This window comes from Sus scrofa, chromosome 5 (assembly GCF_054392235.1).
Source record: "Sus scrofa isolate SSC_HxYL_T2T_F1_AM1 chromosome 5, Sscrofa_HxYL_maternal_Yorkshire_Landrace_v2.0, whole genome shotgun sequence".
NCBI lineage: Eukaryota > Metazoa > Chordata > Mammalia > Artiodactyla > Suidae > Sus > Sus scrofa.
In genome coordinates this window covers 32,562,122-32,589,331 of record NC_139387.1, presented here as the reverse complement: position 1 = coordinate 32,589,331, position 27,210 = coordinate 32,562,122, and the positions used below count along the sequence as shown (strand labels likewise).

The 27,210-nt window shown below is 39.7% G+C and overlaps 1 protein-coding gene across 2 annotated transcripts in view; it reads right to left on the bottom strand.

Moving 5' to 3' along the window:
• Positions 1-18,419: 18,419 nt before the first annotated feature.
• The window catches only part of SRGAP1 (SLIT-ROBO Rho GTPase activating protein 1), a 304,206-nt gene continuing 295,415 nt past the window's right edge, over positions 18,420-27,210 (bottom strand). For both annotated transcript variants that reach the window (XM_021091938.2, XM_013997691.3), the window contains exon 22: positions 18,420-23,570. In XM_021091938.2, the coding sequence (XP_020947597.1) occupies positions 23,193-23,570 (378 nt within the window). In that variant the 3' untranslated portion in view covers positions 18,420-23,192. The remainder of the gene's footprint in view (positions 23,571-27,210) is intronic.

The following is a 27,210-nucleotide window of genomic DNA, read 5'->3' as shown; positions in this document are numbered from 1 at the left end:
ACTGACATGTGGAATCTGAAAAAAGGACAGACTGAACTTCTTTGCAGAATAGATACTGACTCACAGATTTTGAAAAACTTATGTTCTCTGGAGGAGACAGTTCGGGGGGTGGGGGTATGAGCTGGGGTTGTGGGATGGAAATCCTGTGAAACTGGATTGTGATGATCATTATACAACTACAGATGTGATAAATTCATTGAGTAATAAAAAAAAAGAGGTGGAGGAAAAAAAAGATAATTTATATGTGTCCCTAGAAGTGAAGCTGGTCTCTTGAAGACACCATATTTATGGATCTTGCTTTTGTATTCATTCAGCCAGTCTATGTCTTTTGGTTGGGGCATTTAGTCCATTAACATTTTAGGTAATTATTGATATCTCACCAATATTTGTTATTTGTGGCCTTTTTGATGATAGCCATTCTGACAGATGTGAGGTGATATCTCGTGATTTTATTTTCATTTTCTGGTGATTAGAAATGTTGAATGAACATCTTTTCATGAGCCTGTTGGTCATGTGCATGTCCTTTTTGGAAAAATGTCTATCCACTTCTTTTTAATTAAAGATTTTTTTTGATGTTGAGTTGTATGAGCTGTCAATATATATTGGATATTAATCTTTTATCAATCATATCATTTGTAGCTATTTTCTCCAATTCAGTAGTTTGTGTTTTTGTTTTGTCAGTAGTTTCTGTTGCTATGCAAAAGCTTTTAAGTATAATTATGTCTCATTTGTTTATTTTTACTTTTATTTCCTTTGTTTTAGGAGATGGATTTAGAAATATTGCCATGATTTATGTCAAAGAGAGCTCTATGTCTTTTTAAAAAGTTTATTGGAGTATAGTTGATGTCTGTGTTTTCCTTTAGGAGTTTTATGGTATCTAGTCTTATATTTAGGTTTTCCCATATTTTTATTTTTGTATATGGTATTAGTATGTGTTCTAATTTCATTCTTTTTTTGTTTATAATAATTTTTATTTTTTTCTGTTGTAGCTGGTTTTCAGTGTTCTGTCAGTTTTCTACTGTACAGCAATGTGACCCATTTACACATACATGTATACATTCTTTTTTCTCACATTATCATGCTCCATCATAAGTGACTAGACATAGTTCCTAGTGCTACACAGCAGGATATCATTGCTTATCCATTCCAAAGGCAATAGTTTGCATCTGTTAACCCCAAGTTCCCAATCCATCCCACTTCCTTCCCCTCCCCCTTGACAACCACAAGTCTATTCTCCATGTCCGTGATTTTCTTTTCTGTGGAAAGATTCATTTGTGTGTATATTCGATTCCTGATATAAGTGATAGCATATGGTATTGGTCTTTCTCTTTCTGACTTACTTCACTTAGTATGAGAGTCTCTAGTTCCATTCTTGTTGCTGCAAATGGCATTATTTTGTTCTTTTTTATGGCTGAGTTGTTTTCCATTGTGTATCTATACCACATCTTAATCCATTCATTGGTCAATGGACATTTAGGTTGTTTCCATGTCTTGGCTATTGTGAATAGTGCTGCAGTGAACATGTGGGTACACGTGTCTTTTTCAAGGAAAGTTTTGTCCGGATATATATCCAAGAGTGGGATTGCTGGGTCATATGGTAGTTCTACATATAGTTTTCTAAGGTACTTCCACACTGTTTTCCATAGTGGTTGTACCAGCTTACAGTCTCACCAACAGTGCAGGAGGGTTCCCTTTCCTCCACACCCTCTCCAGCATTTGTTATTTGTGGCCTTATTAATGATGACCATTCTGACTGGCATGAGGTGGTATCTCATGGTAGTTTTGATTTGCATTTCTCTAATTATCAGGGATGTTGAGCATTGTTTCATGTGCTTGTTGGCCAGCTGTACATCTTTGGAGAAATGTCTATTCAGGTCTTTTGCCCATTTTTCAATTAGGTCATTGGCTTTTTTGCTGTTGAGTCGTATAAGTTGTTTGTGTATTTTAGAGATTAAGTCCTTGTCTGCTGCATTGTTTGAAACTATTTTCTCCCATTCTGTGAGGTATATATTTTTTTTATGGTTTCCTTTGCTGTGCAAAAGCTTGTCAGTTTGATTAGGTCCCATTGGTTTATTTTTGCTTTTATTTCTGCTGCTTTGGGAGACTGATCTGAGAAAACATTTGTGTGGTTGATATCAGAGAATGTTTTGCCTATGCTCTCTTCTAGGAGTTTGATGGTGTCTTCCCTTACATTTAAGTGTTTAAGCCAATTTGAGTTTATTTATGTGCATGGTGTGAGGGGTGTTCCAGTTTCATTGATGTACATGCAGCTGTCCAGTTTCCCAGTAACACTTGCTGAAAAGACTTTTTCCCATTTTATGTTCTTGCCTCCTTTGTCAAAGATTAATTGACCATAGGTGTCTGGTTTTACTTCTGGGTTCTCTATTCTGTTCCATCGGTCTGTATTTCTGTTTTGGTACCAGTACCACACCGTCTTGATTACTGTGGCTTTGTAATATTGCCTGAAGTCTGGGAGAGTTATGCCTCCTGCTTGGTTTTTGTTCCTCAGAATTGCTTTGGCAATTCTGGGTCTTTTGTGGTTCCATACAAATTTTTGGATTGTTTGTTCTAGTTCTGTGAAAAAAGTCATGGATAATTTGATGGGGGTTGCATTGACTCTGTAGGTTGCTCTGGGTAGTATGGCCATTTTTACGATATTAATTTTTCCAACCCAGGAGCATGGAATATCTTTCCATTTCTTTGAATCTTCTTTAATTTCCTTGATTAGTATTTTATAGTTCTCAGCATATATAAGTCTTTTACCTTCTTGGTCAGGTGTAGTCCCAGGTATTTGATTTTTTGGAGTGCAATTTTAAAAGGTATTGTATTTCTGTATTCCTTTTCTAATATTTCATTGTTAGTATACAGAAATGCAACTGATTGCTGAATGTTAATCTTATATCCTGCTACTTTTCTGAATTTGTTGATCAGTTCAAGTAGTTTTTGGGTTGAGTCCTTAGGGTTTTCTATATATAGTATCATGTCATCTGCCTATAGTGACAATTTTACCTCTTCCAATTTGGATACCTTTTATTTCTTTTGTTTGTCTGATTGCTGTGGCTAGGACGTCCAATACTATGTTGAATAACAGTGGTGAGAGTGGGCATCCTGTCTTGTTCCACATTTTAGTGGGAAGGCTTTCAGCTTTTGTCTGTTGAGTATTATATTTGCTGTGGGTTTGTGGTAAATGGCTTTTATTATGTTAAGGTATGTTCCCTCTCTTCCCACTTTGGTAAGAGTTTTGATCATGAATGGATGTTGGACTTTTTCAAATGCTTTTTCTGCATCTATTGGGATGATCATGCGGTTTTTGACTTTTTGTTTGTTAATGTGGTGCATGATGTTGATTGATTTGCATATGTTTGCATATGTTGAACCATCCTTGTGACCCTGGGATGAATCCCACTTGGTTGTGGTGTATGATCTTTTTCATATGTTGGCTAAAATTTTGTTGAGAATTTTTACATCTATATTCATGAAATATATTGGCCTATAGTTTTCTTTTTTGGTAGTATCTTCATCTGGTCATGGTGTTAGGGTGATATAATAATAGAATGTCTTTGGGAGTGTTCCTTCTTCTTCAAACTTTTGAAAAAGTTTAAGGAGAATGGGTGTGAGTTCCTCTTTGTATGTTTGGTAGAATTTGCCTGTGAAGCCATCTGGTCCTGGACTTTTATTTGTAGGGAGTGTTTTTTATGGCATATTCAATTCCATTTCTAGTGATTGGTCTATTTCTTCTTGATTCAGTTTTGGCAGGCTGTATGTCTCTAGAAAGTTGTCCATTTCTTCTAGGTTGTCAAATTTGTTGGCATACAGTTGTTCATAGTATTCTCTTATGGTTTTTTGTATTTCTGCCGTTTCCGTTGTGATTTCTCCTTTTTCATTTCTGATTTTGTTTATTTGGGTTTTTTCTCGCCTCTTCTCAGTGAGTCTAGCCAGAGGTTTGTCAATTTTGTTTACCTTTTCAAAGAACCAGCTCTTGGTTTCGTTGATTTTTTTCTATTTTTTTTAAATCTCTATTTTATTGCTTTCCTCTCTGATCTTCATGATATCGTTCCTTCTGCTGACTAGGTTTTGTTTGTTCTTTTTCTAATTCATTTAGGCAGTGGGTTTAGTTGTTGATTTGAGATTTTTCTTCTTTTTTGAGTAAGACCTGTACTGCGATGAACTTCCCTCTGAGCACTGCTTTTGCGGCATCCCGTAGATTTTGAGTGGTTGTGTCTTCATTATCATTTGTCTTGAGGTATTTTTAAATTTCTTTCTTGATTTCCTCATTGACCCATTGGTTTTTTAGTAGCATGTTGTTTAGTCTCCATGCAGTCAGTTTTTTTTTTTTTTTAATTTTCCTGTGGTTGATTTCTAGTTTCATGCCACTGTGGTCAGAGAAGATACTTGAAATAATTTCTACACTCTTATATTTTTTGAGGTTAGCTTTGTGCCCCAGAATGTGATCAGTTCTTGAGAATGTTCCATGTGCACTTGAGAAGAATGTATATTCTGATTTTTTTGGATGTAATATCCTGAAAATGTCAATTAAGCCTAACTTTTCATTATGTCATTAAGATCTGTTGCTTTATTGATTTTCTGTCTAGAGGATCTGTCCATTGATGTGAGGGGGGTATTAAGGTCTCCTACTACGATTGTATTCCCATCAGTTTCTCCCTTTATGTCTGTTAACATTTGTTGTATGTATCTGGGTGCTCCTATATTAGGGGCATATATATTGATGATTGTAATATCCTCTTCTTGAATGGATCCTTTAACCATTAAATAGTGTCCTTCCTTGTCTTTCTTTATGGCCTTCATTTTAAAGTCTATTTTGTCTGATATGAGTATTGCAGCTCCTGCTTTTCTGTCTTGTCCATGGGCATGAAATATCTTTTCCCATCCCTTCACTTTCAATCTATATGTGTCCTTTGCCCTAAGATGAGTCTCTTGTAGACAGCAGATTGTAGGTTTTTGCTTTTTCGTCCAGTCTGCCACTCCATGTCTTTTGATTGGAGCATTCAGTCCATTGGCATTTAAGGTAATTATTGATAGACATGTATGTATTTATTGCCGTTTTAAACCTTGTTTTCTAGCTGATTCTATCTTTCTCTTTTCTTCCTTCCTTCCTTTCTTTCTTTCTTTTTTTTTTTTTGGTTGGATGATTTCCATTTATTTTATGCTTGAGTACTTTTCTTTTTAGTTTTTGTGACTATAATGTTTGGTTTTGATTTATGATTGCCCTGTTTTTTAAGTATGTTATCCCCTTCCTGTATCTACTTGCTTTAGCCTGATAGTCATATAGGCTTAAATACATTCTTAAAATAATAATTAAAAAAAATTATATTTTCTTACTTTCCTTCCCCACATTCTTTGATTTTAAAGTCTTTTTTTTTTTTAATCTTCATGTTTAGATCAGTATGCTGGCTTTTTTGATTGCTTTCCAATTGTGGTTTCCTCTATCTTATTTCTTCTTACTTTTTTTTTATTTAGAAAAGCCCTTTCAGCATTTTCTTTGAGAATGGGTTTAGTATTGCTGTACTCTTTTAGCTTTTGTTTGTTGGAGAAATTCTTTTTTTCCCCATCTATTTTATTTTATTTTTTTGACATTTTAAGTTTCATTTTATTTTTTTTTTTGTTTTTTTTGTTTTTGTTTTTGTTTCATCTTATGAAAGTCTGATTTTTTTTTTCCCACTGTACAGCAAGGGGGTCAGGTTATCCTTAGATGTATACATTGCAGTTACAGTTTTTTCCCCCATCTATTTTAAATGATATTCTTGCTGGATAGAGTATTTTAGGTTGCAATTTTTTTTCCTTTCAGCACTTTAAATGTATCTTGCCACTCCCTTCTGGCCTGTAGTATTTCTGTAGAGAAATCAGCTGATAGCCTTCTGGGGTTTCCCTTAGAATTAACACTTTGCTTTTTTCTTGCTGCCCTAAGAATCTTCTCTTTATCTTTAACTTTTGCCATTTTTATCATGTCTTGATGTGGTCCTATTTGGGTCTGACTTGTTTGGGGCCCTCTATGCTTCCTGTATCTTTTTTTTTGAGACAAATAGGAAATTTATTCTATACTTTATCCCATTTTGTATGGCTTTCATCTTTACTATTATATATTACATTTCAATTTGTCTTTAAAAATTAGCATTATATTAAAATTGTGTGTATTATGCAACTAAAATTTATAAAGAAGAAAGCCTTATATACCATTAAATATTTTATATAGCATAATAAAAAGAATAACTTAACTGGTAAGAATAACAAAAATAATACACCCTCTGAAAATAAGTAAAATATAAAATGCATAAATTGGGTAAAAAACAGTGTAACTATATAAATATGTCCTCACAATTTGTTACATCTTATTGATTCTTCAATAAAGGCATTACACCATTCTAGGTGATGAGATAAACAAGACATTATAGACCTTACATTGTACCATGGAGAGAAATGGTTATTAATAATACAGTTGTAGAACTGTATTATTTAATTGTACAGTTGCATTATTTAATTATAATTATCATTCTTTGATGGAGAGGAAATCAGAATCAGATCTAAGAAGACTTCAGCATTCCAAGAATGATGTCAAATGACCCCCTTCATGGTGGATTATGCATTTATTTACTATGAGATATATTTCTTCTCCAGAGATTCCTTGTTTGTGTATCAATTGTAGATTTTTGGTTTGCAGTTATTCTGAAGTTTTGATATGAGTCTATATGTATATGAGATTGTTTTAAGGTGTTGTTCTCTTAATTGCAATTTCATCTCCAGTGTCCTGCATTTGTACCCACCTCTTCTCATGATTTCTGATTTTGGTGGTATAATTGTGCATGGATGATTTCGTATCTTTACTGTATATGTACCTTTACAGGTGAGCCTTGTCATTTGTGGAATTTTTGTTTCCTGTTGAGCTGTCTTTTCTTTTCGGCCTAGAGAAGTTCCTTTAGTATTTGTTGTAAGGCTGGTTTAGTGTTGCTGAATTCTCTCAGCTTTTGCTTATCTGTGAAGCTTTTGATTTCTCCTTCAAATCTGAATGAGAGCCTTGCTGGGTAGAGTTATCTTAGTTGTGCTTCTTGTATCTTGATATCAGTTTCCTTTAGATTTGGAAAGTTTTCAGCCATAATTTCTTCCAATATGTTTTCAATCCCCTTTTCTTTTTCTTCTCCTTCTGGAATTCCTAGAATAGTAGATTGGCCTGCTTTATATTATCCCATAGATTTCTTATATTGCTTTCGTGTTTTTTCCATTTGGTTTTCTGTCTGCTGCCCTGATTGGGTGATTTTCATTATTCTATCTTCCAAGTCATTAATTCATTCCTCTGCATTATTCATTCTGCTATTTAGCACCTTTGGCTCAATTTGCATCTCTGCAAATGAATTTTGTAATTTTATACGTGCCTTGTTATATTTTCTAGTTCCTTTCTAAAGTAATGTGCATTAGTGTTTATATCTGCTCTTAATTCCTTGATATTCAGCCTTAATTCCTTCAATATTTTCACTACCTCCCTTTTGAACTTGGTGTTTGTCAGACTTCAGAGGTTTGCTTCATTTTTTGCTGCTTCATGTGTATTCTGTTCCTTAAACTGGGAATGATTCCTGAGCTCCTTCATCTTGCTTATGTTTCTCTTTTTCTGTGAGTTCAGGGAAGCCAAACTGTAGTCTTAGAGGGCTACTTTTATGCAGGAGCACCCCTTTGTATTTTGTGGGGGGTTACTATTTATTTTTGGTGTGGGAGTTTGAATATTTGCTGTCTCTTTCTTCAGGGTGAGCAGGCTGTTACCCCCAGGATGCTGAGTGTTTCCAGGGAGAAGGAGGCAATGGGTAGGGCTAGTAGTCAGTGCCTGGTTTCTGGGCTCTTAACAGCAGCAAAGACCTGCGGTAAGGTGGCACAGGCTACTCCTAGTTGCAGGGCCCTGGGAAGTGGTAATGAGCCTAGGCAGATTTACGAGGTACCCAGAGCATTTGGCAGTGGCAGCAACAGGGTGTGTGAGTTCCCAGGGGAGCGAGAGCCACAACAGGTAGTGTTCATTTGCAATGCCCTCCTCTGAGATGATTGGAGCTGCAAGTGGTACCTGTTCAGGGGCCCTAGTGGTAGTGGGATACACCCACCTCTGGAGTCAGTGATAACTGTGGTGGTTTGCCCCTGCCACCTGCAAACCACTCAAGAAGCACCTTGTCTCACTGAGTACACACAGGAGGTGCTGCACAGGCTGCTCCTAGTTGCAGGATCCTGAGAAGTGACAGAGGTCAAGTGTGTGGGCACTGCCTGGAGTGTTCAGCAGTGGCAACAACAGGACTGGTGTGTTCCCAGGGGTTTGAGAGCAACAATAGGTGGTGTTTTGTCACAATGCCCTCCTCTGTGGTACCCTTGAGGTGAATGAGGCTGCACATGATGCCTGTTCATGGACCCCTAGTGGTGGTGGGCTACACTCTCTGGAGTCAGAGATAACTGTGGTGGTTAGCCCCCACCACCTGCAGACCATGCAAGAAGCACCCTGTCCTACTTAACTCACACAGGAGGTGTTGCACCTGCTGCTCCTAGTTGTAGGGTCTTGGGAAAGGACAGTGATCAAGCATCTGGGCACTGCCCAGAGCATTTGGCAGTGGCAGCTGCAGGGTGGCTGTGTTCCCAGGAGGTTGAAAGCAACAACATGTGGTGCTTGGTTGCAGTGCCCTTTTTTTTTTTTTTTTGTGCTGACCCCTGAGGTGACTGGGGCCCCCATGGTAACATGCTACACCTCCACCTGGCCTCCGAGACAACTATTGCAGTCCATCCCTGCCACCTGTAGATCACGCAAGAGGCACCATGTTGCACTTAGCCCCATGCTGCCCTTAGTCCACACAAGAGGTTCCTGATCACCCATAGCCTGCACAAGAAACACCTGGTCTCCCATAGCCCGAGCAAGTGGCTTCTCGCCACCTGTTGCCTGTACCAGAGGTGCCCCACCCTCTGAGAGCCTGAGCTGGAGTATGCAGGGAGATTCCTATGCGTCTGCCTCTCCTCCTCTCGCCCTCCCCAACAATGGTGCCTTTCTTCTGAGGACCCAGACCTTCTCTTGGGTTCCCTCTACTGTGGCATTCCATTCCCCATCCCATAGCATACTGCTCCCCTGCCTGTGGTGCACTGCTCCTTAGCCCCTCAGGCTGGCCCCACACAGCCAGCCCTAGTCCTCTCTCCAAGACTGACCTCCAGATCCTAAGTCTCAGTGCCCAGCCCCCGCCCAAGTGTCTCAGGCTCTGGTGTCTTAGCCAGTGGTGCAAGTGATCTGTGTGGCTCTCACTTTACTTTGTCCTCAGTCCAGCTACTGCCCTTTTCTTGGCGACTTTGAGGCCCCTCCAACTCAGCTAATCTCCTGGTCAGTTAGGTGGCTTCCCAGGGTGTGGGTTCCTTTTGTCCTTTACAGCTCCCTCTCAGGAATGCTAGTCCCCTCGTGATTCCTTTTCTTTCTTTTTCTTTTGTTCTACCCAGTTATGTCAAGGGTCTCTTGCCCTTTTCAGAGGTTTAAGTTCTTCTGCCAGCATTCAGTAGATGTTCTGTGTGAGTAGTTTTACACGTAGAATTTTTTTTTTTTGATGTGTTTGTGGGAGAAAGTAAGTGCAACATCTTACTCCTCTGCCATCTTGATCCGCATCTCTAACTTCATTCTTTTACAAGTAGGTGTCCAGTTTTCCTAGCACCACTTATTGAAGAAACTGTCTTTTTTCCATTGTATATTCTGGCATCCATGGACATAGATTAATTGACTATAAATGCATAGGTTTATTTCTGGGCTCTCTATTCTGTTCCAATGATCTATGTGTCTGTTGTGCTAATACCATACTGTCTTGATGACTGTAGCTTTGTAGCACAGTCTGAAGTTAGGGAGCCTGATTGCTTCAGCTCCATTTTTCTTTCTCAAGATTGCTTTGGCTATTTGGGGTCTTTTGTGTTTCCATAGAAATTTTAAGAAATTTTGTTCTAGTTCTATGAAAAATGTCATTGGTAATTTGATAGGAATTGTACTGTCTGGAGATTGCCTTGGGTAGTATGGTCATTTGGACAATATTGATTCTTCCAACCCAGCAACATGGTATATCTCCATCTGGTTGTGTCTTTTGTTCATCTATGTCTTAGAGTTTTCAGAGTATAGGTCTTATGCATCTTTGGGTAGGTTTATTGCTAGGTATTTTATTCTGTTTGTTGCAGTGGTAAATGGGGTTGTTTTCTTAATTTCTTTCATTGTTAGTGTAGGGAAATGCAAGCAATTTCTGTGTATTAATTTTGTATCCTGCAACCTTACTGAATTCATTGATGAACTCCAGGAGTTTTCTTTTCTTTTCTGGGAGGGCTGCCCCAAAACATATGAAGTTCCTGGGCTAGGGATCCGATCCAAGCTGCAGTTTCAACCTATACCCCAGCTTCAGCAACACCAAATCTTTTAACCCACTGTGCCTGGGATTGAACGTGTGTCCTGGCACTACAGAGATGCTGCCGATCTCATTGCATTACAGCAGGAACTCTTCTAGGAATTTTCTGGCAGCATCTTTAGTATTTTTTTGCAAACAGTGACAGTTTTACATCTTTTCCAATTTGGACTACTTTTATTTCTTGTTCTCTGAATGTCATGGCTAGGACTTCGAAATCTTTGTTGCATAAAAGTGGTGATAATGGACATCCTTGTCTTGTTCTTGATCTCAGTGGGAGTGCCTTCAGCCTTTCACCATTGAGTATGATATTATCTTTGGGTTTGTCACATGTGACCTTTTAGTATGTTGAGGTAGTTTCCCTCTATGCCCACTTTCTGGAGAGTTTTGTTTTTGTTTTTTTGTTTTTTTTAATCAGAAATCGGTGTTGAATTTTGTCAAAAGCTTGTTCTTCATCTATTGAGATGACCATATGGTTTTTATTCTTCAGTTTGTTAATGTGGAATATCACATTGATTGATTTGCAGATATTGAAGAATCCTTACATCCCTGAATAAACTCCACCTGATCATGGTGTATGATCCTTTTAATGTATTGTTGGATTCAGTTTGGTGAGATATATAATATACATACACACACACACACACACACACACATATATATACACACACTTTTTTTTTTTGCTTTGTAGGGTCACACTTGCAGCATATGAGGGTTCCCTAGCTAGGGGTTGAATCAGAGTGTAGCCGCTGGCCTATGCCACAGCCACAGAAATGTCAGATCCAAGCCACGTCTGTGACCTACACCACAGCTCATAGCGATTCTGGGTCCTTTACCCACTAAGCAAGGCCAGGGATCAAACCTGTGTCCTCAAGGTAAATGCTAGTGAGATGCGTTTCCACTGAGCCATGACAGGAACTGCAGTTTGGTGATATTTTGTTGAGGACTTTTGTGTCTATGTTCATCAATAATATTGGCTTGCAATTTTCTTTTTTTGTGGTGTCTTTGTCTGATTTGGCATCAGGGTGATGGTAGACCCATAGAATGAGTTTGGGAATGTTTCTTCCTCTGCAGTTTTTTGGGAAGAGTTTCAGAAAGGTAGGTGTTAACTCTTCTCTAAATGTTTGATAGAATTTGCCTGTGAAGCCATTTGGTCCTGGACTTTTTGTTGTTTGGAAGTTTTTTATTTATTTATATATTTTTTGTCTTTTTGCCTTTTCTAGGGCTGCTCCCGCAGCATATGGAGGTTCCCAGGCTAGGGGGTCTAATCAGACCTGTAGCCACTGGCCTATGCCAGAGCCACAGCAACATAGGATCCAAGCTGCATCTGCGACCTACACCACAACTCACAGCAATGCTGGATCCTTAACCCACCGAACAAGGCCAGGGATTGAACCCGCAACCTCATGGTTCCTAGTTGGATTCGTTAACCACTGTGCCACGACAGAAACTCTGGAAGTTTTTCAGTCACAATTTAAATTTCAGTACTTGTGATCGATCCATTCATATTTTCTATATTCATATTTTCTATTTCTTCTTGCTCCAGTCTTAGAAGATTGTATCTTTGTAATAATTTGTCCATTTCCTCTAGGTTGTCCATTTTATTAGTGTAGAGTTACTTGTGGTAGTCTCTTATGATTCTTTGTATTTCTGTGGTGTCAGTTGTAATTTCTTTTTTATCATATCTACTTGTACTGATTTGAGGCCTCTCCCTTTTTTAGTTCATGAGTCTGGCTAGAGGTTATTCAATTTTCTTTATCTTTTCATAGAACTTTTAGTTTCATTGATCTTTTCTATTGCTTTTTAAGTTTGTCTTTCATGTATTTCTGCTCTGATCTTTGATTTCTTTCCTTCTGTTAACTTCAGGTTTTGTTTGTTCTTGTTTCTCTAGTTACTTTAGGGTGTAAGTTTAGGTTGTTTATATGGGTTTTTTCCCCTTGTTCTTGAGGTACCCTGTATGGCTATAAATTTTGCTCTTAGAACTGCTCTTGTTGCATCCCATAGCTTTTGGGTCATTGTGTTTTGATTTGTCTCTAGATATTTTTTGATTGCCTCTTTGATTTCTTCAGGGATCCATCCATGTTTTGTGGAATAATTTTTAGCCTCCATGTGTTTGTGTTTTCTGCAGTTTTTTTTTCTTTTTGTGGGTAATTTCTTGTCTTATAGCCTTTTAAATCAGAAAAAAGGCTTGATATGATTTCAATTTTCTTAAACTTACTAAGGCTTACCTTATGGCCAGCGTGTGATCTATCCTGAAGAATGTCATATGTACTTGAAAATACTGTTTATCTTGTTCTTTTGGATGGAATGCTCTATAAATTCAATTAAGTCCATCTGGTCTATTGTGCCATTTAAGGTCTGTGATTCTTTCTTGATCTTCTGTCTGGATGATCTATCCATTGATGTATGTGTGGTGTTAAAGTACTCCACAATTATAGTGTTACTGTCAATTTCTCCTTTATGTTTGTTAACATCTGCCTTATATATTGAGGTGTTCCTATGTTGGAGATATATATTTAAGGTCATTATATACTCTTTCTGGATTGATCCCTTCATCATTATGTCATGTCTTCATCATCTCTAGTTACAGTCTTTATTTTCAAGCTTATTTTTGTCCTGGAAATAGAATGGGTGTATGTTAATGATTATCATCACCATATTACTATAATGTTGACATGACATCTGCATGGGATATCACAATGCACTCTCATCAACCCTTAAAAATGTATAATTTCAAGTATGTTCCTTAGTATCATTTCCTTTGTGTCTATAAAATACTACAGATGTACTTCGTTTTATCACACTTCACTTCACTGGGCTTCACAACTATTGTGTTTTTTACAAATAAAGTTTCGTGACAACCTTAGGCTGAGCAAGTCTATTGGCACCATTTTCTCAACAGCATTTGCTCACTTCATGTCCCTGTGTCACAGTTTGGTAATTCTCTCAATATTTCAAACTTTGCATTATTATATTTGTTATGGTGATCAGTGATCTTTAATGTTACTATTGTAACTGTTTTGTGGTGCCAGAAGCTATGCTCATAAAGGACCATGAACTTATAAAAAAACCAAAATTTTATTTTGTCTGATGTAAGTAAGTATTGCTACTACTACAGTTTTTTTCTTTTTCTTTTTTTTTAATATGGCATATGGAAAGTTCCTGGGCTAGGGGTTGAATTGGAGTTTTAGCTGCAGGCTGCACCAGACATAGCAACACCAGATCTGAGCCACATCTGCAAACTGCACCACAGCTTGCAGCAACACTGAATACTCAACCCACTGACCAAGGACAGGGATTGAACCCACATCTTCACATAGACAACGTCCTTCACCCGCTGAGCTACATTGGAAAATCCTACTACAGCTTTCTTTTGATTTCCATTTGTGTTTTATACTTTTTTCCTTACTTTCAGTATGTGTGTGTCTCTAGGTATTGAGTCTTGTTGGTATGATATATACAGGTCTTGTACTTGTATTCATTCAGCCAGTCTATGTCTTTAGTTTGGATCATTTAGTCCATTTATATTCAAGGCAATTATATTGATATACATATTCTTGTTGCCAACTTTAAATTGTTTGGGGGTTATTTTTGTAGGTCTTTTTTTCTACTTTTGTTCCCATTTCATGTGATTTTTATTAATATCTTTGGTGTTATGTTCGGATTCCTTTTTTAATTTTTTGGTGTGTATATCTATTGTAGATTTATGGTTTGTTGTTACTTTGGTTTTTTTTTAATTAAAAAATAAAATTAGGAGTTCCTGTTGTGGCTCCGTGGAAATGAATCCGACTAGTATCCATGATGATGTGGATTTGATCCCTGGGCTCACTCAGTGGTTAAGGATCCAGCATTTCTGTGAGCTGTGGTGTAGGTTGCAAATGTGGCTTGGATCCTGTGTTGTGGTATAGGCTGGCAGCTGCAGTTCTGATTTGACCCCTAACCTGGGAACCTCTATATGCTGTGGTTGTGGCCCTAAAAAGCAAAAAAAATAAGAATTAAAAAAACTTAAAAATTTTATTAAAGTATAGTATAGTTGATTTACAATGTTCCTTCAATTTCTGCTGCACAGCAAACTGACCCAGTCATACATATACTTTTAAAAAATATTATCTTCCATAATTTCTAACTCAAGAGATTGGACATAGATGTTCAACTAATGAGGTTCTGTAGGACCCCATTACTTATCCATTCTAAATGTAATATTTTGCATCTACCAACCCAAGCTCCTCATCCATCACATTCTCTCCCCTCTGGCAAGCACAAGCCTGCTCTCCATGTCCTCGATCTGTTTCTGTTTTGCAGATAGGATAATTTGTACCATATTTTAGATTCCACATATATTATATCATTTGTTTTTCTCTTTCTGACTTCCTTAGTGTAAGAATCTCTAGCTGCATCCATGTTGCTGCAAATGGCATTACTTTGTCTTTTTATGGCTGAATAGTATTCCATTGTGTATATATGTACCACATCTTAATCCATTCATTTGTTGGTGGGCATTTATGTTGTTCCTTATCTTGGTTATTGTGCTGCTATAATATATGGGTGCATGTATCTTTTTGAATTTTAGTTTGTCTGGATATACGCCCAGGAGTGGGGTTGCTAGATCATTTGAGCTTCTTCTTGTTTCCTGAGGTAGGCTTGTATTGCTGTGAATGTCCCTCTTAGAACTTCTTTTGCTGTGTCCCATAGGTTTTGGATTGTTTTGTCTTTGCTGTCATTTGCTTCTAGGTATTTTTAAATTTCCTTTTTGTTTTCCTCAGTGATCCATTAGTTGTTTAGTAGCATGTTGTTTAGTCTCCACGTATTTGTGTTTTTTGCAGTTTATTGTTGATTTCCAGTCATATAGCATTGTGGTCAGAAAAGATGCTTGATATGATTTCAACTTTCTTCAATTTACCAAGGCTTAATTTGTGGACCAGAATGTGATTTATCCTAGAGAACATTCCATGTGCACTTGAGAAGAATGTGTATTCTGCTGCTTCGGATGGAATGTTCTATAAATATCTATTAAGTCCATCTGGTCTAATGCATCATTTATAGTCTGTGTTTCCTTGTTGATTTTCTGTCTGGGTGACCTGTCCATTGCTGTAAGTGGGGTGTTAAAGACCCTTGCTATTGTTGTGTTATTGTCAGTTTCTCCTTTTAACGCTGTTAGCAGTTGTCTTTTATATTGAGTTGATCCTATGTTGGGTGCATATATATGTTTACAATTGCTATATCTTCTTCTTGATCATTTGATCATTATGTAATATCCTTCTTTGTCTCTTATAATATTCTTTATTTTAAGGTCTATTTTGTCTGATATGAATATTGCTACTCCAGCTTTCTTTTGGTTTCTGTTTGCACGGAATATTTTCTTCCATCCTTTCACTCTCAATTTTTATGTGTCCTTAGAACTGCCATGGGTCTCTTGAAGACAGCGTATATATGGGTCTTGTTTTTGTGTCCATTCAGCCAGTCTTTGTTTTTGGTTGGGCATTTAGACCATTTACATTTAAGGTAATTGTTTATATGTATGTTCTTATTGCCATTTAATTAATTGTTTTGGATTTGTTTTTATTGTTCTCTTTTCTTCCCCTCTTCTCTTGTGGTTTGATGACTATCTTTAGTTGTATTTGGATTGTTTTTTTCTTATTTGTGTGTATATATATTGTAGACTTTTTGTTTTCAGTTGCCATGAGTTCTTATATATGTGTCTCTCTTTATATACACAAGATTGTAAGTTGTTGGTCTCTTAATTGCAAGTGCATTTCCAGTATCCTGCATTTGTACCCTCCTCACAACTTCTGATTTTAGTAGCATATTTGTGTATGGATGATTTCCTACCTTTACTGTATGTATGCCTTTACCAGTGAGCCTTGTCATTTGTTTTTGTTTCTACTTGTGGCCTTTTCCACCTAGAGAAGTTCCTTTAGTATTTATTGTAAAGCTGGTTTAGTGGTGCTGAATTATCTTGGCTTTGCTTGTCTGCAAAGCTTTTGATTTCTCCTTAAATTTGAATGAGATCCTTGCTGGGTAATCTTGGTTGGAGGTTTTTTCCTTTCATCACTTTAAGTATATTGTTCCACTGCCTTTTGGCCTGCAGCATTTCTGCTGAAAAATCTGCCAATAACCTTTTTGGGGTTCCCTGGTATGTTGTTTCTTTTTCCTAGCTGCTTTCAATATTTTCTCTTTTTCTTTAATTTTGGTCAGTTTGATTAATATGTGTCTCAGGGTGTTCCTCCTTGGGTTTATTTTATATGGTACTCGTGCTTCCTGGATTTGAGTGAGTTATTCCTTTCCCAAGTTTGGGAAGTTTTGGGCTATTACGTCTTCAAATATTTTCTCTGGCCCTTTCTCTCTCTCTTCTTCTGGCATGCCTTAAATATGGATGTTGGTGCATTTAACATTGTCCCAGAATTCTCTTAGACTATATTTCTTTTCAACCTTTTTTCTCTTTTCTGTCCCACATCAGTGATTTCCACCAGTCTATCTTCTACATCGCTTATTTATTCTTTTGCCTTCTGTATTCTGCTGACTTCTTCTAGTGAATTTTTATTTGTTATTGTATTTTGCATCTCTGCTTGCTTAATCCTTAAATCTTCTATTTCTTTGCTCAGTGTGTCTTGTAATTTATCAATTTTTACCTCCAGTTTATTTCTAAGATCTTAAATCATCTTTACTATCATCAGTCTAAAGTCTTTTTCATGGAGGGTGGTAATCTCCAGATCACTTAGCTGTTTTTCTGGGTTTTCTTTTTCCCTTATCTGAGTCACAATTCTCTGCCTTTTCATTCCTAATAGATTTTTGGCATGGTATCCTTTTTGCAGACAATAGTGTTGTAGCCTCTCTTGCTTCTGATGTCTGCCCCCCTTTTGGGTGAAGTTAGTATGGGGGCTTGCTGCAAGCTTCCTGATGGGAGGGACTATTGCCTACCCACTGGTAGGTGAAGCTGATCTCTGGTAAGTGGGGCTTTGTCTCTGGGTGAGAGTAGAGGCAGCCTGGGTGCCTGGGGTGTCTTTAGGTAGCCTATTTGCTGACAGGTGGGGTTGTGTTCCCACCTGGGTTATTGTTTGGTCTGGGGCTTCTCAGCCCTGAGAGGTGGGGCCAGATTTTTCCAAAATGGCCCCCTCTAGAGGAATTCATGCTGAGGATTAGTCCCCAGAACTTTGCCTCCAGTGTTTTCCCCCTGCAAAGAGTCATCCCCTGTTTTCCCAGGAGATTCTCCAAGAATCCTATAGAGTCTCTGCTGTGCCCTGGGACCCAGTGCACATGAAAGCTTTTGAAGAATGGAGTCTCTATTTTCCCCAGTCCCATGGAGCTCCTGCACACAAGCCCCACTGCCCTTCAATGCCAAATGCTCTGGGGGCTCTTCTTCCCACTGCCAGATCCCAGACATGGGAACCTGATGTGGAGCTTGGAACTCTCACTCCCATGGGTGAGCCTCTGTGATATAGTTACTTTCTAGTCTGTGGCCCACCCACCCGGAGGGTATGGGGTTTCTTATACAAGCATGATCACCCCTCCTACTGTCTTGACATGGCCTCCTCTTTGTCTTCTGGAGTAGGATCAAGAGTTAACTTTTTAAAAAAATATATTCGAAGAATAAATATCCATACTGATGGAATTCTAAATATAGTCTATACCTGAGGATTGCATTTCAATTCAAATGAAACCAAAAATCAACTTGACAAGGTTAATTATGCCAACGACTCCTCCTCAAAGGAAAGACTTCAATCTGGAGTGTTTAGGAGGACTGTACTCTCTCAGCCTCTTAAGTTAAGATTCTCCCAACCTCTTTTCTCTTATTATACAGGGGTCTCCGAAGCAAACCTCCTGGTAAACTCTGGCTTCATGGACAAGGCCCTGGGCATGAGGCCTCATTTTCAAATTCATAACCAAAAATGAGATAAAATTTTTTTTAAGGAGGGAGTTTCACGCAATGCCTGGGGTGGGGTGGTGCTTATGTGGTAAATAGTAATCAGAGAAAGTAATGGAATGAACACACTGCAGAGAATCAGCCCAAATTGGAAGCAGACAATAGCGGCCGGAACTATCTTCTTTATTATAAAGATACACCGTGAAGAACAGACCTGACTGTATACTGAAGCCTGGAATGGTACATGCCAAAATGTACAGTACTATACATAAAAGTGCATTGTCACAACAGATTAACAAAACATTTTTTTTTTTCCTTCCAGAACTAGAAAAGCATCCCCGTTCACTTTCACCTCACAGACAAGGGAATGTCTTGGTAAGAGGCATTACAGAGTGGAGGCGAAGGATGGATGGCCGTCAGCAGCACGTGAGCAGGGGAGGGGTGGTGAGGTGTGGGAGACCTGGAGTTACTTTGGGGAGGGAAAGGCACAGTCATGGCTAAGAGGAAAAGGACACACGAGGAAAATGACGTGCCTGATGGCAGACAAGGATGCAAGACGGGACAATACTGAGCACTGAGGCACAGAAAGATGGGGATGGTGAAGAAGCTGGGAGAGAGCAGAGGAAATTCCAAAACACTCAAGTGGGTGGAGAAATGGGGGCAGGGAGTGGAGGTGGGCGGGGCAACAGTAGAGAGCAAGGCTAAAACTCCTCTAAAATAGAAAGGCACTTTCACATGTACATACTACAGATGTACATTGACACGATTAGGTAACAGTCACAAGCAGGAAGCCACCAGTACTGCAACTGATCAAACCGACAGGAAAGGACAATACTGATTTGATTACATGGGCAGGAGTTACCCTTAAGTCCATAGGTAAATAGCAGTCTCTCCTGTTACACAGCCACTTACTATACTTTTAAACATCTATAGTAACCATCACACTACACACTGAACTTGGATGAATGTTCTAATGGGGGGCATTCACAAATGCACAGTTTATATATATTTTTTTTACTAAACAGTTTCTAAGATAAGCATTATGGAACCCAGTACAATTATTTAAACATACAAAATTTCCTACGAAATTTAAAGATACAAGTACCCATTTCGATTATACCACGTAGACTATTTTTTTTTTTTAAAGAAAGGATACTAGGGTGGGTAAGTGAAAGCTCAAATTTTCTGTTTGTTTTACTGATTTGAGCAAAGCTATGCCAGAATCACCCTGCTCCATGCCTGACACCCCAGCCCAGCTGGAGGTTGGATTTAGCTCAGGGGCTGTTCTGGAGTAGAGAGCTCTATTCAGATGTGGGAAGAGCCTTTCCTTCTATGCTGCCCTGGGCTCAGGGCCTCTGGGGTGGAAAACTCAGAGCAAGCCTCAGTCCCAGGCACATCTCCCACATTCATGGCTTCTCACTACTGTGGTCAGGACTACTTGTCATCCCAAACCTGAAGTCTTCTAAACCCAAGAGATCCAAAGTTTCTTCAGTTTGTAGACCGCAGAGGCTATGCTTCATTCCCAAATGCTAATGAGACTACTATTGATTAAATTATCCCATTTTGGGGAAGGACAAATGTACAAAGACAGAAAACTCATACAATCTGACCCTTGGTGCTCTATATCCACTCATCACTGTTCATCCCCCCCACAGATTAAGTGGGACCCTGCTTTACTTTATTCTATGGTTTGCTCGCAGGGCACCAAAGTCAGATTACATTGTGTGAAAACGTGCAAAACTATTGAACAATGGCATTTAGGCCGACCTTGAACATGGAGCTCTACAAAGGGCCATTCAACAGACTGACATCATTTACAGAACACTCATCAGAAAACATGTACTAAGAGCCATTCACTCCATCCTAACAATCCATTCCAAACATCTCCAACCAAACCGAAAGGCCAATTTGGTTAATCTGTTTCAGTGAGTTCCATGCATGGAACATGAACATTCAGTTATATCAACTGTGAATACACATTCTTGGGTAAGTGGAGTCAGGTAATTTTTGTAGAACCAGCATTTACTCATCATCAAAATGACCCGCTACCCAAACTGCACCTAAGGACCAGTAAGGTCCTCGAAAGCCGGGCATAACATCTCAGGGACTTACTTTCCTTCTTCTCTCCCCATTCCTTGTGTCTTCCCATCAAGTCACACCCATGGCTGTGAAGAGGGCCACATGCAGGTGAATCCTCTAAGCTGCTGACACTTTTAAGGAACTTACTGGGTGTTATTTTGCATCCTTTGTGAAACGGCCACCTTGTCTTATCCTTGGAATCTGAAGACTTTTACTAAACAAGGTAAGGATAGCTGAGTCCTTATTGAGTCCTCACTCACTCTAAGATCACAAGCTTCCCTAGGAATTAAAAAAAAAAAAGCCTCAGGGTGACAATAGAGTTATAGAGAGAAAGGACAGAGACAGGCAAATACAGAGAGTGATGGGAGGGTATTAGGAGCTGTTTCCTGAAAGAAGGCACAGCCTCGGAAGCTCTGAGGTCTAGAGTGGCATGTCCACTGCCAACTGAGGCAGCAGAGTCCGGGTTAGGTGGGTGGAAAGGCAGTCCTCCTTCCATCACAGGTGTAAACACCAAAGAGAGGAGACACCAGGGCGAAGTCTGAAGACATGAGCTGGCAGGAGTAAGATCTGAAAAGCTAAAGTTAAAGCTTGTAAAAGAACCCTCCCAAATTAATATATTCAAAACACCTCTGCCCTTGCAATGCCCCCTCTTAACATCTTACTGTTCCATTAAAAATAGAAGTGGTTTTTAAGAATCCTCTTTATTTTGATTTCTAAAAGATGTAAAGTTTCTTCCCCACACCCCCATTACTTCCACCTTTTTGTCTGTCTCTGTTTCCCTATCTAACAACAGACTGTTAGAGACCAAAGTGGAATCTAGAAAGAACTGGGGGATTATTAAATTTTCTAGAAATTTGGGGAGATTGTTGAAAAGGGTTCGTGCTCTTCAGAGCTCACGTGTGGCTGGGTTTCCATGGTGTCCAAAGGTGCTAAAGGACCACTAAAGCTCAAGAGAAATGGGCTTGCGGGGCGGGGGAGGGGGGGGGGAAGGGGTTGGTCGCACAAGATGCTGAGCTGGGCAGGCAAAAAGGATGGTTGAGGTTTACAATACTTGAAAAAACTTTTTTTCACTATTTGACCCATTTGTGAAATTAGGCTGCAGGCAAGCGACCAGCAGTATGACTTTGAAAGGTAACAGTATTTCATGTAATGTAATCTCTCTCTGCATCAGAATGATCAGACTGGCAAACTGAGGTAGAGATCAAAGTCATGACCTTGATTTTAGTACAGGTCCCCATTTTTTTTCCACACTGGCACATTCACCAGTGGGCTGCTAAGTCAGAGTCCATACTGTAACTCTCAGGTGGCCATGCAGCTGGCTGCCAGTTTGAACCCAAACCTAGAAGGAAATCAGAGTGGTCCAGAGGGGTTAGTTCTGGCCATCCATGTTTCTGAAAAAAAGAAAAAAAAAATTCTCTTCATCAGTCAAGTTCAAGGACAGAGTAGATAAAATACTCCTAGCTTTACAGATGATAAAGGGCTGCTTGTAGGACAGGGGTGATCTGTACCTTAGTAAAAACAACAGAATTCAAAGCAACCTTTTTAAGATAGAGGGGAAAATAGAGCATAAATATGGGCTAAAGAAAAGCAGGCTATGCATTAAGATGCCGGACCAAGACGGTCTTCCAATGGGGTTCAGCTGACTATGTGACTTCGATAGAGAGCACATGGAAAAAACAAAATGTCATGGATCCAGGGTGCAGAACTGGGAGGAAATCAGCCTGGAATCATGAAATAATCCTCCCACTGTGGCTGGTACGGCTCTTTCTCCAGAACCATGACCAGTTCTAGGTTGGCTCCAAGAGACCAATGAAGAGGGGCGCTGGGGATTCAGTTTAGGATCATCAGGGCTCTGGAGCACATTGAAAGGAACCCAGGTCATCTAGTCAGGGGGAGGGAAGGCTGAGCAAAGCAAGGCCTCGTGCGCGTGTGCGGTGTGCTTTCTCCATTGCCGCAGAGAAAGATATGGGGGTTTAGAGGAGCCAGAAGTTATCGTCTAGGCAACAACCGATCTCTGGAAGAGTTGATGGAGTAGTGTAACCAGAAAGGCTTTAAAATTAGACTGTCCTAGTCCTTTGCGAATGCAGGGGATGGACTGGGTATATCCTCTGGGGCCTGATCAGGCTCCTGGAGAGTCACAGCAACACCTCTGAATGACTGTCCCCCTCTTATTTCCCAGCTTCAGTTCAAACAGTCACTGCAGGGGTTCTACCCCCACCTGCTGAGACTTTAACCTGGCTCCAGGGAAAGGACTGTTATGAAACAGGCCAATCATCCTGGTCATTCAGACAGTGGGCCTAAGATCCGCTGGGAATACCCCACCGCGACGACAGCAAGGCTGTAGCAAGAGCCGACCCCCATCCCACTGCATGGAATCAGAGGTGCTCCTTGTCAGGAACCAAACTATGCCACTGTCACCTCTCAGCATCACCCCAAGTGCCACAGGCCAACACTGGTTATTGGCACTGACTGTGAGTTATTTCTCGTGCCTTTAGCGCCCCACGTCTCTGACTCCGACGTCCTGCTACACTAAGCCAGAAGCACTGTGCGGTGTGCAGGGCAGAGCGGTGTTGCCTTCATTACAAATGGTGCAGCATTGGATTTTCAAGTAAGTCTAAGTGTTTCTCTTGTCTTTAAAATGACATAAGATATGTCCAGTTATTAAAAAAAAATTACAAAATACAAATGCCCGTGTTAATTTAGCTAGTCTCAGACATTACATTCGATAACATAGAAAAGCCAAAAGATCTCCAGTTATAAGCACACGACTAAGGAAAGTTATGGATCACTGACTTTTGTCACTAATCCATTTTTTTTTTTTTTTCAAATCACCTCCCCGTATGACCTCACTTGGTTGGTTTTTACATTGTGCAAGACTTGTCTGCTGGACCCTGGGGAGGTGGGGCAGGTCCCATGGCAGGGTTTGTTTTTGGAAGAACAGCAGGTTTTGGCCGAAGGGCTGGGGGCTTCAGCTGCACGCCCATTCTGGGCGCCACCATAGGCTTGAAAGTACTCATTGTGTCACTGGAGGAGCTAGTGCTACGTCGAATCTGAGGCTCCGCGCTCCTGAGGGTGACATTGTGCAAAGGGCTGAGAGATTCCGTGGACGTGGCTGGGGTGGGAGAGTTTTTCACTTGTTCTAAGGTATCCAGCACCACATCAGGGGCATGCTTGGCTGTACTCTGTCTCTCCAGTTCTCGGAGTTCATTCAAAGCAGTGTTCATCGTCTCCTCAATGTCCTGTGGAGGAATAACCAGAAAGGACTGATGGTAACTGGACTTACGGTGGTGATGGTTTTGAAATGTATAGAAATGTCAAATCACTATCCTGGGTAACAGGAATGAACAGTGTTGCAGGTCAATTACACTTCAAAAGCAAACTTGGAGAAAAAGAGATCAGATTTGTGGTTCCCAGAGGCAGGGGTTGAGGGGAGGGGCAATTAGATGAAGGCAGTTGAAAGGTACGGACTCCCAGTCCAAAGATGGATAAGTACTAGGGGTACAATGTGATAAATACCAGTAACACTGCTGTATGTTACATATGAAAGGTGTGAGAGGAAATCCTAAGAGTTCTCATGGCAAGGGAAAACATTTTTTCCCTATTCCTTTAATTTTGTACCTAGGTGAGATGATGGATGTTCCCTAAGCCCACTGTGGTAATGATTTCGTGATGTGTCTGAGTTAAATCATGATGCTGTACCCCTTAAACTTATCCAGTGCCGTATGTCCAAGGATAACTCAATAAAAGAGGAAAAAATTAACCAGAGAGATAGGCTAGATTGATCATTAACACTAATGTGTATAGAAACCCATATATGTCATTTCAAAGCACGCAGGCCAGCAAAAGCACCAATGGTTTAACACCGGTCTGTAGCGTGTGTAAGCATAATGCCATCTCATGCAATTTCTCTGACTCTAAAGGCAGGAGGTAGAGCTGCAGTGCCTCCAATGGCTGGTGGAACCAGAGAGCAAGCATCTGCCTTTCGAAGGCACTCGGCAGCCTTCTGGTGGTTTTGACCTTACATGCTGACATCTTATATAAAATTCTCTTTCCTTTTATGGCAAAAGATGGTAGTATAGTTAAGCACGAACTGAAATACATTTCTTTTAATATTTCCTTCCTTTATATTGTATTTCGGGCTTTGCATGATTTTAAAAATTTGGTACATCATCATCTGTCAATGTATTTCAGATAAGAAAGGGGGAATGACAAAATACTTGTTTCAAAAAAAGTCCGGTGTGCACCACTGACAGAGGAATGGATAAGTGACATGTGCTATATAACATACAATGGATTATTCTTGGGCCTTAAAAAGGAAGGAAATCCTGCCACATGCTACAACATGGATGAATCTCGAAGGCATTAGGCTAAATGAAATAAGCCAATCACAAAAAGACAAATACTGCATGATTCCCTGATGGGCAGTCGCATTCACAGAAGCAAAACGTAGAATGGTGGTGGCCGGGGCCTGGAGGGAGTCAGGGAAGAGGGAGTTGTTCTTCAAGGGGGAGAGCGTTTCAGTTTTGCAGAATGAAAAATTCTGGAGATCTGTTTCACAACCGTGTGAATGTACTTTACTGATCTGTACCCTTAGAAACGGTAAAGAGGCGGTCCATTTTACATCATGTGTTTTACACACACACACACACACACACACACACACACGGCAGAGTATTGTGTGAGATGGGACGTGTTGGGGGGAGAACCACTCCCCTGGTCTGATTGCCGTGCTTCCTCCCTACATTCCCAGGTTTCTTCCACTCACCTGGAGCCTCACCCTGTGGCAAGGTGTGCAGCCCAGTGACTCAGTTATTTTACCTGGACCTCAGTAACTGATTCCACGTCCACCTCCTCCACGGAATTATAAGCACCTTCAGGCATCGGCGGACTGACTGAACTTTGCATCTGGAATGCCCAGCATGGGAGCTGGCAATACGGTAAGTGCACAGTAAAAAGATTTGCTAAATGGATAAGCCAAGATCCACTGATCACGTATGGATATGTAGGTTTTAAAAAAGCTCTATCAAGGATTCCACTGATGTGTTTAATATAAGAATTTGCATGTTTTTTGGTATGAATGCCATGATGGCAAGCTGACTTGTCCTCTTGGGAAAGTCTGACAACGGGAGATGGAAAGATAAATAAAGGACACAGCTGGAAGGCATTTGGTGAGGATGACATCACTTTGCAAGTGATTATTTTCATATGTGATTCCCATTTGAGGCTCAACATATGGATTTGTTTTTTTATGATAAGTGTTTGCCCCAGAGAGAATGTACAAAGCCTGGTTTATCCGTCGAGTTTTTGTTTTTATGATTTACAATGAAAGGATCTCCTTATTCTAGAAGCAGAAGGGCCTTTTGCCTTTCCACCACGAAACTCCTAATTTCCTCTCTCTAACCTAAATACCATTTTACCTGCTTATTATAAGTAGTGATGTTACAGATTTCTCAAATCATTAAATAGAGTTGCAGTCAAATATCACTGGTTCTAAACAGGCTCCCAAGGACGTTGCTTAACACTTCAAATAAAAAAAAGCCACATAGGTCAAATTTTTTTTTTTTTTTTTTCAGGGCTGCACTCATGGCATACGGAGATTCCCAGGCTAGGGGTCAAATTGGAGCTACAGCTGCCAGCCTATGCCACAGCCACAGCAACTCGGGATCTGAGCTGTGTCTGCGACCTGCACCACAGCTCACAGCAAGGCTGGATCCTTAACCCACTGAGCAAGGCCAGGGATCGAACCTGTGTCCTCATGGATGCTAGTCAGATTTGTTTCTGCTGAGCCACGACGGGAACTCCAGTCAAAAGTCTTTTTTGATTTTTACAGAAAAACTATTGTGCATTTAAAATTGGTTTAATTTTAAAAAATCACATTAAACTCTTCACACAATCTAATTTACTATCTCAAATTCTTTTTAGTTAGGACAATGGAAACAGCTTGGAAATTTGTCATATCAATGCAGGTTTCCTTGAGTGCTTTTTATTAAAAATAATCCATCTTTAATACTTCCCCATGTTTATTTCATTAATTTCTCATTCCCTTTTTTATCTTTTGATCTATTTAGTTTTTAAGCCTCAGTGATAGCTGAAAGACACTTTAGATGACTCAAATGGCAAACCCTGAATCTATTCACCTCCTTTTTCACTAGCCATACACATATTTTCTTTTTTTATTTAAGTGTTATTCATTTACAATATGTGTTAGTGTGTACAGCATGGTGATTTTTTTTTTCCTGTCATACATTTATTTTCTGATGGTCTATGCTGTAAAAAGAACCAAAGGGAATAAATGGTGGAAGGATGGAAAAATCCATTAATATTGTTTTACTTTTACTTGGTCAATTCTAAGCATTAGAAGAAACTACAGGAGTTCCCTGGTGGCCCAGGGGTAAAGAACATGGCATTGTCACTGCGGTGGCTCAGGTTTGATCCCTGGCCCGGGAATTTCTGAATGCCGTGGGTATGGCCCCCCAAAAAAAAGGAAGAAGAAAAAACTAGAAAACCCTTCTCTGTAGGCGCTGTCACTGCTGGGTAGTGAACAAACACATTTAAGAGAGACCCAGGAGCCAGACTTGCTGTTCTTCAAACAGCCAACCATTATTTCTCACTTCATGTATTGACTAATCCATCATTTCCTAAGTTGAAAGTGTCACCTTTCTCATATAGTGAAAATGCTTTGTTTTAGGGCTCCCCATTCTATTCCATCGATTTGCCTGTTTTACTAGCTCTCACCTTCATTTTAGGATCTGGGAGGGCTAGTCCTTCCTCATTCTTTCTCTTTCTCAGAATGTTCCTGGCCATTCAGCCATGATGGGTTTGACTGTCCTGGGTCCTGTGTTTCTGCCATATCTCTGTTTAAATCACTTCCAGTAACAA